The sequence below is a fragment of the Entelurus aequoreus genome, linkage group LG22 (assembly GCF_033978785.1).
Source record: "Entelurus aequoreus isolate RoL-2023_Sb linkage group LG22, RoL_Eaeq_v1.1, whole genome shotgun sequence".
NCBI classification, from domain to species: domain Eukaryota; kingdom Metazoa; phylum Chordata; class Actinopteri; order Syngnathiformes; family Syngnathidae; genus Entelurus; species Entelurus aequoreus.
Genome location: NC_084752.1, coordinates 25,806,947 through 25,819,432, shown reverse-complemented (window position 1 = coordinate 25,819,432; position 12,486 = coordinate 25,806,947). Strand labels below are relative to the sequence as shown.

The 12,486-nt window shown below is 36.5% G+C and overlaps 1 protein-coding gene across 1 annotated transcript in view; it reads left to right on the top strand.

The window, feature by feature from the left end:
• LOC133639267 (stromal cell-derived factor 1-like) overlaps positions 1 to 8,837 on the top strand; it is a 35,606-nt gene extending 26,769 nt beyond the window's left edge. The window contains exon 6 of the mRNA XM_062032462.1: positions 4,973 to 8,837. Coding sequence (XP_061888446.1) covers positions 4,973 to 5,012 — 40 coding nt within the window. The 3' untranslated portion in view covers positions 5,013 to 8,837. The remainder of the gene's footprint in view (positions 1 to 4,972) is intronic.
• Positions 8,838 to 12,486: the final 3,649 nt, after the last annotated feature.

The following is a 12,486-nucleotide window of genomic DNA, read 5'->3' as shown; positions in this document are numbered from 1 at the left end:
AATTTGATTTTGATATCATTTTTTTATCTTAATAGATTGAAAATGAATACCAATTAGTTGACTGATGAACATTATCACTTAATTTATTCAGAAAGTATAAATAACGACAAATAAAGGTAGAACCACTAGGCCACCTACTCAGTGGACTAGTGATTAGAGTGCCCTGAGATCAGTAGGTTGTGAGTTCAAACCCCGGCCGAGTCATACCATAGACTATAAAAATGGGACCCATTACCTCCCGAGCTCGGCACTCAGCATCAAGGGTTGGAATTGGGGGTTAAATCAGCAAAAATGATTCCCGGGCGTGGCCACTGCTGCTGCCCACTGCTCCCTTCACCTCCCAGGGGGTGAACTAGGGGATGGGTCGAATGCAGAGGACAAATTTCACTACACCTAGTGTGTGTGACAATCATTAGCTCGGTTGGTAGAGTGGCCGTGCCAGCAACTTAAGGGTTGCAGGTTCGATCCCCGCTTCCGCCATCCTAGTCACTGCCGTTGTGTCCTTAGGCAAGACACTTTACCCACCTGCTCCCAGTGCCACCCACACTGGTTTAAATGTAACTTGGATGTTGGGTTTCACAATGTAAAGCGCTTTGAGTCACTTGAGAAAAAGCGCTATATAAATGTAATTCACTTCACTAACTTTAACTTTTAAAATACTATTAACCGCAACATGTAAGTGCAAAAAAACAACAACAACATTATGATTTATACATTTTCAGAATGTGCTTGCTTGTTCTAATTTTAAATAAAGAAAACAACCTGTAGTTGTCTTTATTTTTAAGTTATCGTGCCGTGATTTTACCAGTCCGGCCCACTTGGGAGTAGATTTTTCTCCATGTGGCGCCCCGATCTGAAATGAGTTTGACACCCCTGGATTAGGGGTTTTACTGCCGTGTTACAGGCACTGTTTGGAAACAATTAATGTATGTAAATAAACATTTGATAAATATTTCTATGTAAATATCTAATTTCAGTGTATATCTGCAGTTTATAGTCCGTCTAAAATTTAGTGGGTGTGGCTTGTAGTCCGGAAAATACAGTGTATTGCTTGTCATATGCTCGCTCCTTATAAAAGAATAAGGGGCAGCAACTCCACTTCATACTGATTTAAATGCGAAAAACTAATTATGTTGGTCAATTAGGACAGGTGAGTGGTTTTGGCTGGGCAACAGCGCACATATTTTTGAGGATATGAAAAAGGCGAGTCGTTTCCTGCTGCTGCCCACTACAAATGTTTCCACCTGTTTTGAATAACACATTGAGACTGACGACCAAACACAACATTTCACACCACGGCGCGTCAGATGGGAAGCAGCGCCACTTTGAACACTTCAAAGTTAGTTGTGGTTCATTCGGCATGGGAACGGACATACGTTTATTAGTGCGCTTCACGTGATACAAGTCCCGTATAAAGAAGTTCTACCTCTACCTGGTGGCCCAAGTGTATCACATGCCAACAATGTTTTTACAGCTACGAGAGGTGGACTCAAACATGAAATGTGATATGAAGCGTTACAGACTAAAAACTGGGCACGTGGGAAATGTTGCTCTTACAAGAATGAAAGCTGTAGATTAAAATCTGAAACCTTTGTTCTGGTAGGAAGCGAGCATGTCTGCCCTTTGTCACCATCGCCCTTTTAAATTGTGAAAATGCCTCCACTGTATATTGCCTGTAAAAACAAACATTGTGCACATCATAAACATCAATGAATGCTTGTTTAAAGCTGAACAACATTAGGATCAAGTCTGCTAACATGTCTCAACATTATGTATATATGATAACACAGGGGGTCCGTATAGCGGCGGTTTTCAACAGGGGGTCCATAGAAGGGTAGTGAAATTTCTGGTTGATTAGTCCAGTGTTTTTCAACCACTGTGCCGCGGCACACTAGTGTGCCGTGAGATACTGTCTGGTGTGCCGTGGGAGATTATCTAATTTCACCTATTTGGGTTAAAAATATTTTTTGCAAACCAGTAATTATAGTCTGCAAATAATGTGCCGTTGTTGAGTGTCTGTGCTGTCTGGAGCTCGGAAGTATACCCATGTTATACTCTTCCATATCAGTAGGTGGCAGCAAGTAGCTAATGTCGTAGATGTAGATGTCGGGAACATGGTTTGTCGTGATCACAATATGCAGATGACAGCGGGAGGCAGTGTGCAGGTAAAAAGGTATCTAATGCTTAAACCAAAAATAAACCAAAGACGAGTGCCCCTAAGAAAAGGCATTGAAGCTTAGGGAAGGCTATGCAAAATGAAACTAAAATTGAACTGGCTGCAAAATAAACAAAAACAGAATTCTGGACGACAGCAAAGACTTACAGCGTGTGGGGCAGAGACGGCGTCCACAAAGTACATCCGGACATGACATGACGATCAACGATGTCCCCACAAAGAAGGATAGCATTCGCACAACTTAAATGGTCTTGATTGCTAAAACAAAGCAGGTGCGGGTAATAGCGCTCAAAGGAAGACATGAAGCTGCTACAGGAAAATACCAACAAAAAAAGAAAAAGTCACCAAAATAGGTGCGCAAGACAACAACTAAAACAGTACACATAGGAAAACACCAAACAACTCAAAATAAGTCATTGCTTAGAAATAACAGCCAAATTGATGGAGAGATACTTATATATCCTGTATAAAAATGTATTTTAAGTTAAAGTGGTCCTAATAAAAGTATAGCGCTACTAATCGCTAGCAGCCAAATAGAGCACTAATTGTGAGCTATCCTAAATGCTAACATGAATTTAATAATATAATTATTCATGTTTTCATTTCAAACTTGCAAGGTACAGTGAGTAGGGTGGGAATACTGCTGCCATTTATAAACTACTGTACAGTGTGTTGGATTAAAGTTAATGTTTGTATAAAGACATTTAAATTTGTGGAAAAATTGTCAGAGGAATAATATATAAAGAAGACTAATCCAGTGTTTTTCAACCTTTTTTGAGCCAAGGCACATTTTATTCATTGAAAAAATCCAGAGGCACACCACCAGCAGAAAACAAAAAAATTAAACTCAGCAGCCGATATTGACAGTAAAAAGTCATCCTCGCAATTGTTGGATATAAATTCAAACCATAACTAACCATGCATCACTATAGCTCTTGTCTCAAAGTAGGTGTACTGTCACCACCTGTCACATCACGCCGTGACGTATTTGGAGTTGTTTGATGTTTTCCTGTGTGTAGTGTTTTAGTTTTTGTCTTGCGCTCCTATTTTGTTGTTGATTGTCATGTCATGTACGGATGGATGTACTTTGTGGACGCCGTCTGCTCCACGCGCTGTAAGTCTTTGCTGTCGTCCAGCATTCCGTTTTTGTTTACTTTGCAGCCATTTTAGTTTTAGTTTCGTTTTGCATAGCCATCCCTAAGCTTTAATGCCTTTTGTTTATTTTTGGTTTAAGCATTAGATACCTTTTTACCTGCACGCTGCCTCCCGCTGTCGTCTGCATATTGTGATCACGACAAACCATGTTCCCGACATCAAAGCATCTGCTGCCACCTACTGATATGGAAGAGCATTACACAGTTACTCTGCCGAGCTCTTGACGGTACAGACAATAATTACTGGTTTGCAAAAAATATTTTTAACCCAATTAGGTGAATTTACACAATTTCCCACGGCACACCATAACAATATCTCACAGTACACTAGTGTGCCGCGGCACAGTGGTTGAAAAACACTGCCTTACGGGATCGCGGGGAGTGCTGTATACCAGTAAATACAAAAATGATTGTCAGTATAGACCAGGGGTCACCAACGCGGTGCCCGCGGGCACCAGGTAGCCCGTTAGGACCAGATGAGTCGCCTGCTGGCCTGTTCTAAAAATAGCTCAAATAGCAGCACTTGCAAGTGAGCTGCCTCTATTTTTTAAATTTTATTTATTTACTAGCAAGCTGGTCTCGTTTTGCCCGACATTTTTAATTCTAAGAGAGACAAAACTCAAATAGAATTAGAAAATCCAAGAAAATATTTTAAAGACTTGGTCTTCACTTGTTTAAATAAATTCATACATTTTTTTACTTTGCTTCTTATAACTTTCAGAAAGACAATTTTAGAGAAAAAAAAATACAACCTTAAAAATTATTTTAGGATTTTTAAACACATATACCTTTTTACCTTTTGAATTACTTCCTCTTCTTTCCTGACAATTTAAATCAATGTTCAAGTATTTTTATTTTTTTTTATTGTAAAGAATAATAAATACATTTTAATTTAATTCTTCATTTTAGCTTCTGTTTTTTTTGACGAAGAATATTTGTGAAATATTTCTTCAAACTTATTATGATTAAAATTCAAAAAAATTATTCTGGCAAATCTAGAAAATCTGTAGAATCAAATTTAAATCTTATTTCAAGGTCTTTTGAATTTTTTTTTAAATTTTTGTTCGGGAAGAAATAATGATTTGTCTTTGTTATAAATATAGCTTGGTCCAATTTGTTATATATTCTAACAAAGTGCAGATTGGATTTTAACCTATTCAAAACATGTCATCAAAATTCTAAAATTAATCTTAATCAGGAAAAATTACTAATGATGTTCCATAAATTCTTTTTTTAACTTTTTCAAAAAGATTCGAATTAGCTAGTTTTTGCCTTCTTTTTTTCGGTTGAATTTTGAATTTTAAAGAGTCGAAATTGAAGATAAACTATGTTTCAAAATTTAATCTTCATTTTTTTCGTGTTTTCTCCTCTTTTAAACCGTTCAATTAAGTGTAAATATCATTGATCATTAATAATAACATAGAGTTAAAGGTAAATTGAGCAAATTGGCTATTTCTGGCAATTTATTTAAGTGTGTATCAAACTGGTAGCCCTTCGCATTAATCACTACCCAAGAAGTAGCTCTTGCTTTCAAAAAGGTTGGTGACCCCTGGTATAGACACACACAAAAAAATGAATGAATTTCCTCGTTAATAAGAGGACATGGTTTGACCATCCACTGTGTTTCTGAACGTGTGTGCAGGGTGAAGAAGTCCAGAAGGCGTAACAACAAGAAGAACTAAGTCCGAGGGATGTTTTCTACCAGGTCGAGCATCCTGGGGTCCAACCTGTGTACCTCTCTACCACTGCTATGGATGTATGTAAACACGCTGTATGTACCCGTCCACTTCTCTGGACCGCTTGCACAACCAGCACTTCGACGCCAATCTGTGCCGCCACCCGACATGGGCCCCTCTGGACTTCCACTGACTCGTCCCCCACGCTCCATGGTGGCACCAAGTGCAATTAAAGCCTAGCTTGGGATAACGGACGCATCATGATGTTTATTGTGTCTTAGTGAGCGCTAGGTCAACGTGTGTGTGTGTGTGTGTGTGTGTGTGTGTGTGTGTGTGTGTGTGTGTGTGTGTGTGTGTGTGTGTGTGTGTGTGTGTGTGTGTGTGTGTGTGTGTGTGTGTGTGTGTGTGTGTGTGTGTGTGTAGAAAAAAGAGCATGTGGAGCTTTCTTTCCTATTGGCAAGTGCTTATGGGGAAGGAATCAAGTCAGATGTCCTATAAACAATAGGCCCTTTTCCATCAAACTTTTGCTTCCTGCTGGATCTATAGCTTACTGTAGAAGTGGGTGGTTTGTGTTTCCACCGCATTTCACAGTTCAGGTTAGTATATACAATATCAGGCTGATGGCGTATGGCCGTGCGTTTCCCACCTAGGCCTTCAGTGATGTCCGACTTCAATGATTACCTCTCAAAATACCATCATTGATGTCATTTCTGGAGAAATACTATACAGGAACACATTTACGCACTACTGTGCATTGTACAAAACGGCTTATTTTCTGGCGCATTTAAAAATCAATAAACCCGCATCAGCAATATGTGGTGAGAACTCCGAAAGGTTCCTCAAGAACTAAATCTACCCGGGTAGTTTTTGGTGGGAACACACGGGGGAACTTTAAGTGGGGAAGTTCCTAAAAAAAAAAAAAAAAAGTTCCTGCGGTGGAAAAGGGCCGATTCAATATTCTTTGTTGGCAGGTAACAATAACAAATCTCCCAATGTCTTTTAAATAAGCAAATATTTACCGCTGGATCAAATGTGTGTTAAGTATATATGAAAGTGGCACTCTTTTTTTAAAGTCTTGTGACAAGCACTGATCATGTGGTGCAACAACTATAAAAGGCATTTTTTATATTTTCATGTAAAGATTAGAGGTAGCGATGTGTTCATATTCACTAGCTTGCAAACTTATGGCAATCAAATGTGAATTACAACATGTTAATGTCATCTCCTGCAGACAAACGCGATAAAGAGGATTGAATAAGTGGAGTATTGTTAAAGTTAAAGTACCAATGATTGTCACACACACACACGAGGTGTGGCCTAATTATTCTCTGCATTTGACCCATCACCCTTGATCACCCCCTGGGAGGTGAGGGGAGCAGTGAGCAGAAGCGGTGGCCGCGCCCGGGAATCATTTTTGGTGATTTAACCCCCAATTCCAAGCCTTGATGCTGAGTGCCAAGCAGGGAGGTAATGGGTCCCATTGGTGTATATGTATTGTTTATTAATGCAGATTTTGCTGACTGGACATATCGCTATAGAGACCAAATATTTATTCAGTGTCACAAGTACAAACCTCAGCAAAACAATCGCAATTCCGAACCTGTTTTTTACCATTTTTACACAGCAGCGGAGACTGAATTGTTGACAATTTGAACAAATATTGTCAAAAAGAGAACGTCCATGACGGCAAAAAGAAAGTTTGGATGATTTTTTTATACATAGAAATATATATTTTTGAGCCACTTTATTACTGTTATTTCTTGGGAATGTTACTGTTTTATTTGTATATTGTATGTGTTCTCACTGAATTGCTTTTTTTTTTTAATGCAACATACTGGTCAATACTACAGTAAATGAAGGCTAGAATATTTTAAACTTCCAGCAGTATTAAGCTACTGTGCATTACGTTTTGAATTCAATTTCCAGTTATTGGTTCCAAAACAATATGCAACGCAGAAATCGAAAGATTTATTTTTATTTTTACAATGTTGCTGCTCAAACGCAAGTTAATTAAATACTGTCCTCCTATTGTTTTTGTTCCCTGTATTCATTCATTCAACATTCTATATTAGTATATCTTGTTTGAGGATAGAAGTCATCATTATTGAGTAATATTTGGAAACATATTTCAGCCCAGCTACACCTAACACCTGATTGGCTTTTTACACTTTTGCCCAATGTTTGTATTTAGTGTCAGTAAAGCGATTGAGCCAAAGCAGAACAAAAGCTGCAGTTTTAGATCTAAGCGAACAACATGTGCTTTCTATTAACACACTGCCAGCGCCCTGTATACTATTCTCTGCAGAACTGTCCTTTTATCCATAAAACGTTATGGAGGTGTTGCTTGTGGTCTTTGCTAACATCTTTGTTTTGTTTGACAAATGGCAGCTTGCTTGCTAACAGGCGATAATATTATTGAGCCAACAATGCAACAATTCATACTAATCAGCCTTCATTAATTTAAAGCCATACTACCGTATTTTTCGGAGTATAAGTCGCACCGGAGTATAAGTCGCACCTGCCGAAAATGCATAATAAAGAAATAAAAAAACATATATAAGTCGCACTGGAGTACAAGTCGCATTTTTTGGGGAAATGTATTTGATAAAACCCAACACCAAGAATAGACATTTGAAAGGCAATTTAAAATGAATAAAGAATATTGAACAACAGGCTGAATAAGTGCACGTTATATGAGGCATAAATAACCAACTGAGAACGTGCCTGGTATGTTAACGTAACATATTATGGTAAGAGTCATTCAAATAACTATAACATATAGAACATGCTATACGTTTACCAAACAATCTGTCACTCCTAATCGCTAAATCCCATGAAATCTTATACGTCTAGTCTCTTACGTGAATGAGCTAAATAATATTATTTGATATTTTACGGTAATGTGTTAATAATTTCACATATAAGTCGCTCCTGAGTATAGGTCGCACCCCCGGCCAAACTATGAAAAAAAAATGCGACTTATAGTCCGAAAAATACGGTAATTATTCGATACAGCACTGAGTATGCAAAAACAAATGCAAGATTATTATTATTATATACAGAAAAATATGATGATCACACAATGCTACTCCATTTATCGACTTCTAAATTCCATTAACACAGTGGTTCTCAAACTTTTTTCACCAAGTACCACCTCAGAAAAAACGTGTCTCCAAGTACCACCGTAATGACCAAGATTAAAATACAGTAGCATAAAATGTATTAGTATTAGTTAAAAACAAGGAACACACATATTTCATATTTTTGGCCACTGCTACATTACACACAGTTTGAACAGTAACAATGTAAACACTGTACTTTAATTATGTGATTCTTTGGCATATCACTAGATGTAACCTGTGTACGGCTAGTGGTACACATACCACAGTTTCAGAATCACTGCATTCGCATAACAATAAAAATACGTCATGCATTGAATAAATATGGGTATAAATGTGCACAGGACTTTAAAGACATTTTTCTAGCAATACTAAAAATATTTACTAATATTGTACTCCACACAGACGAATGAATGCATTTTCTTTTTGTCACAGTTTGTGTCACGATTGTATCACTTGTGTACAATGCATACTTGTCTGTTGCAGATGTGATTAATTCAAAGCCATTTATCATTTTAAAAATCACATTATCAATTAACTTTACTCTCCATTAGAGGGGAGTATGATTATTTAACAACATGGGGTGTGCGGTCCATTTGGACTCCCAAAATGTGAAACATGTTATTCTTAATTATGTTAGCCTTTGCATTTTGTATGTAAGCCAAGATGTATTTTAGCTATGATACTCAAAGCCTTTTCAATAAAGTCACATTAAAAATAAACCAGATAAGTCTTTTTGTATTATCATTTTATTTACACCAATTGTTTTGTTTTTTGTTCACTCACTTTAAAATTACAGCTTGTATTACTAAAAAAATCATCATGAATCAAAAATATCTATGTCGCACCAGTGACTAAACTAACAATCCAAACTAACTATTCTTGCACATTTATATAAGAGCAACTTTTTTTGATTGATTGATTGAGACTTTTATTAGTAGATTGCACAGTACAGTACATATTCCGTACAATTGACCACTAAATGGCAACACCCGAATACATTTTTCAACTTGTTTAAGTCGGGGTCCACGTTAATCAATTCATGGTAGTGATAACTGATTTTTTTTTTTAACTTACAGCTTTGTTAACATCTCTTTGTTTCTTACATATGTGTTTATTTTTATTTTGGTTCTACTGTTTTCAAAGATTTGGTGTCAAACTGAATTTTCAAGTGCTTTTTCATTGTATTCCCTTCACATTGGTCAACTAATGCTCTAAACACAGAAATGATCATTACCCAAAGCACAAAAATAACGAATGCAACAGCAAAATACTGCAGAGTAAAATTGCTGCAATTACATAATTGCTTCAGAAATACATTTCGAAAGCAAACACAAAAGAAACATGCTGCAAATGTCAGAACATACACAAGCATGAAGAGAAATGCTGCACTTTTACAGAACAAAAGATAAGGGTGTCCAAACCACAAGATGCCTCGTCTGCAATTTCAATTTGGCCCGCAAAACAACGTCACAAGGTCAATTTCAATAAGCAACCTGGCCATGTGAGGTGTTTTTATTATACATATGAACACCCAGGGTCTGAAATGTAAATACCCAGGGGTCTGACCGATAGCAATCTGTCACCATCTTGTGAGCACTGTTAGAAACTCAGGTCAGTGACCATGATGTAAGCTTTCTTGGTTTTACCGGCACATCATTAACTTATATGACCCAAACCAAAGAACCTTTCCTAGTCCTGGTGCAGAAATTAAAAATTCAACCAGCACAAAAAATCAACACACAATGTCACACACAACACGACCTGCTCACTGAAATTTGTGGATATTATAAAAAAAAAAACGTCCCATCACAATAAAAAATTATAAATTACACCCATTAATTTATAAATCCATTGCATGGCATGATGTACTGTGTGATGACTGTATTATGAAAATAGTATATATCTGTATCATGAATCAATTTAAGTGGACCCCGACTTAAACAAGTTGAAAAACTTATTCGGGTGTTACCATTTAGTGGTCAATTGTACGGAATATGTACTTCACTGTGCAAACTACTAATAAAAGTTTCAATCCATCCATCCATCCATCCATCTTCTTCCGCTTATCCGAATAAAAAAAAGTTTCAATCAATCAATCAAAATGGGAAAAATGCTAAACAATCTCTCCACACTTATCCATGTTGGACTTTTAGCTGCTTGGTATTTCTAAATGAATACAAAGTTTTAAAGAAGTCGTCACGGAAGTAAACACGGTAGGAGTTGAACTTTCACATACTCTTTTACATAGAATAATTATTAATTATATTTATATATATACATATATATATTATATATATATTACATTATTATATATATAATGGATATATAATTAATAATTATTCTAATTTAATTTTAAGAGTATGTGAAAGTTCAACTCCTACCGTGTTTACTTCCGTGACGACTTCTTTAAAACTTTGTATTCATTTAGAAATACCAAGCCGCTAAAAGTCAAACATGGATGTGTGTGTGTTGGCTGGAGGGCAGAAGAAACGATATAAAGACCAGCTGAAGACTGCACTAAGGAAGTGTAAAACCAGACCTGAGGCCCTGGAGGGTGTGGCTGCTGATCGTAACACCTGGCGTCAGCTGGAGGAGGATAGGACAGCCAGGAAACAGGAGAGAAGACTCAGAAGGAATACACCTACGGTTGCCGTTTCCTCCACCACCACCACCACATTTACATGCCCTACCTGCAGTAGGGTTTATTTATCCAGGATAGGGCTAGTCAGCCACCAACGAACTCACCGATAGAAGTGGTTATCGGACTCGATGGACAACCATAAGCAAGCAAGTAAGCAATAATAATACAATAGATATATAATAAATATATATATTATAGCTCGGTTGGTAGAATGGCCGTTCCAGCAACTTTAGGGTTCCAGGTTCAATCCCCGCTTCTGCCAACCTAGTCACTGCTGTTGTGTCCTTGGGCAAGACACTTTACCCACCTGCTCCCAGTGCCACCAACACTGGTTTAAAAATGTAACTTAGATATTGGGTTTCACTATGTAAAGTGCTTTGAGTCACAAGAGAAAAAGCGTTATATAAATATAATTCACTTCACTTCATTATATATTAATATATAATATATATATATATATATATATATATAAATATATATATATATATAAATATATATATATATATATATATATATATATATATATATATATATATATATATATATATATATATATATATATATATATATATATGTCTTAATTAGATTATCCAAAAAATAGTGCTCGATACCGTGGTAGAGCGTAATATGTATGTGTGGGAAAAAAATCACAAGACTATTTCATCTCTACAGGCCTGTTTCATGAGGGGTTTTCCTCAATCCTCAGGAGATTTTTTTTTTTTAATCTCCTGAGGATTGAGGAAAACCCCTCATGAAACAGGCCTGTAGAGATGAAATAGTCTTGTGATTTTTTTCCCACACATACATATATATATATATATATATATATATATATATATATATATATATATATATATATATATATATATATATATATATATATATATATATATATATATATATATATATATATATATACAGTATATATATAACACACCTCATTCAATGTGTTTTCTTTATTTTCATGACTATTTACGTTGTAGATTGTCACTGAAGGCATCACAACTATGAATGAACACATGTGGAGTTATGTACTTAACATAAAAAGGTGAAATAACTGAAAACATGTTTTATTTTCTAGTTTCTTCAAAATAGCCACCCTTTGCTCTGATTACTGCTTTGCACACTCTGGGCATTCTCTTGATGAGCTTCAAGCACACCTGTGAATTGAAAACCATTTCAGGTGACTACCTTTTGAAGCTCATCGAGAGAATGCCAAGAGTGTGCAAAGCAGAAACTTGAACGGAAATAAAAGACGTTAAAATGCTTAAAAAGAGCAAAATAGGTCAATATTACATGTTATTATGAATGTGCCTGTTACTACTTTACAAGACACAATTTACAATTAAAGTGTGTACCGTAGGGAAGGGATTCATGTGGCCCTATTCCTGGGTGGATTTCACGAGAGGAAGAGGGGGGTTAATCATTATGCATTGCACTCGCCTGATAATGATGGAAAGTGCCACTCTGCATAGCAACTGACGCTGTGGTCAAAGTTGGAATTAGATATTAGATAATGCCTCCTCACCCAATTCGTCACATTTCATGTGTCAGGTAAACCATGACAAATGGGTCTTCCTACTGTATATAAAACCTAGATGGAAGTGTTTTGATGTTTTCTAAGCACTTTGTAGGCAGAATAGATCGACTCCCGCGGGCTTCGTTGTAAGATGACTTTTGCTTGCATTTATTTACTAGTTAGAATGCATCAAAAAAG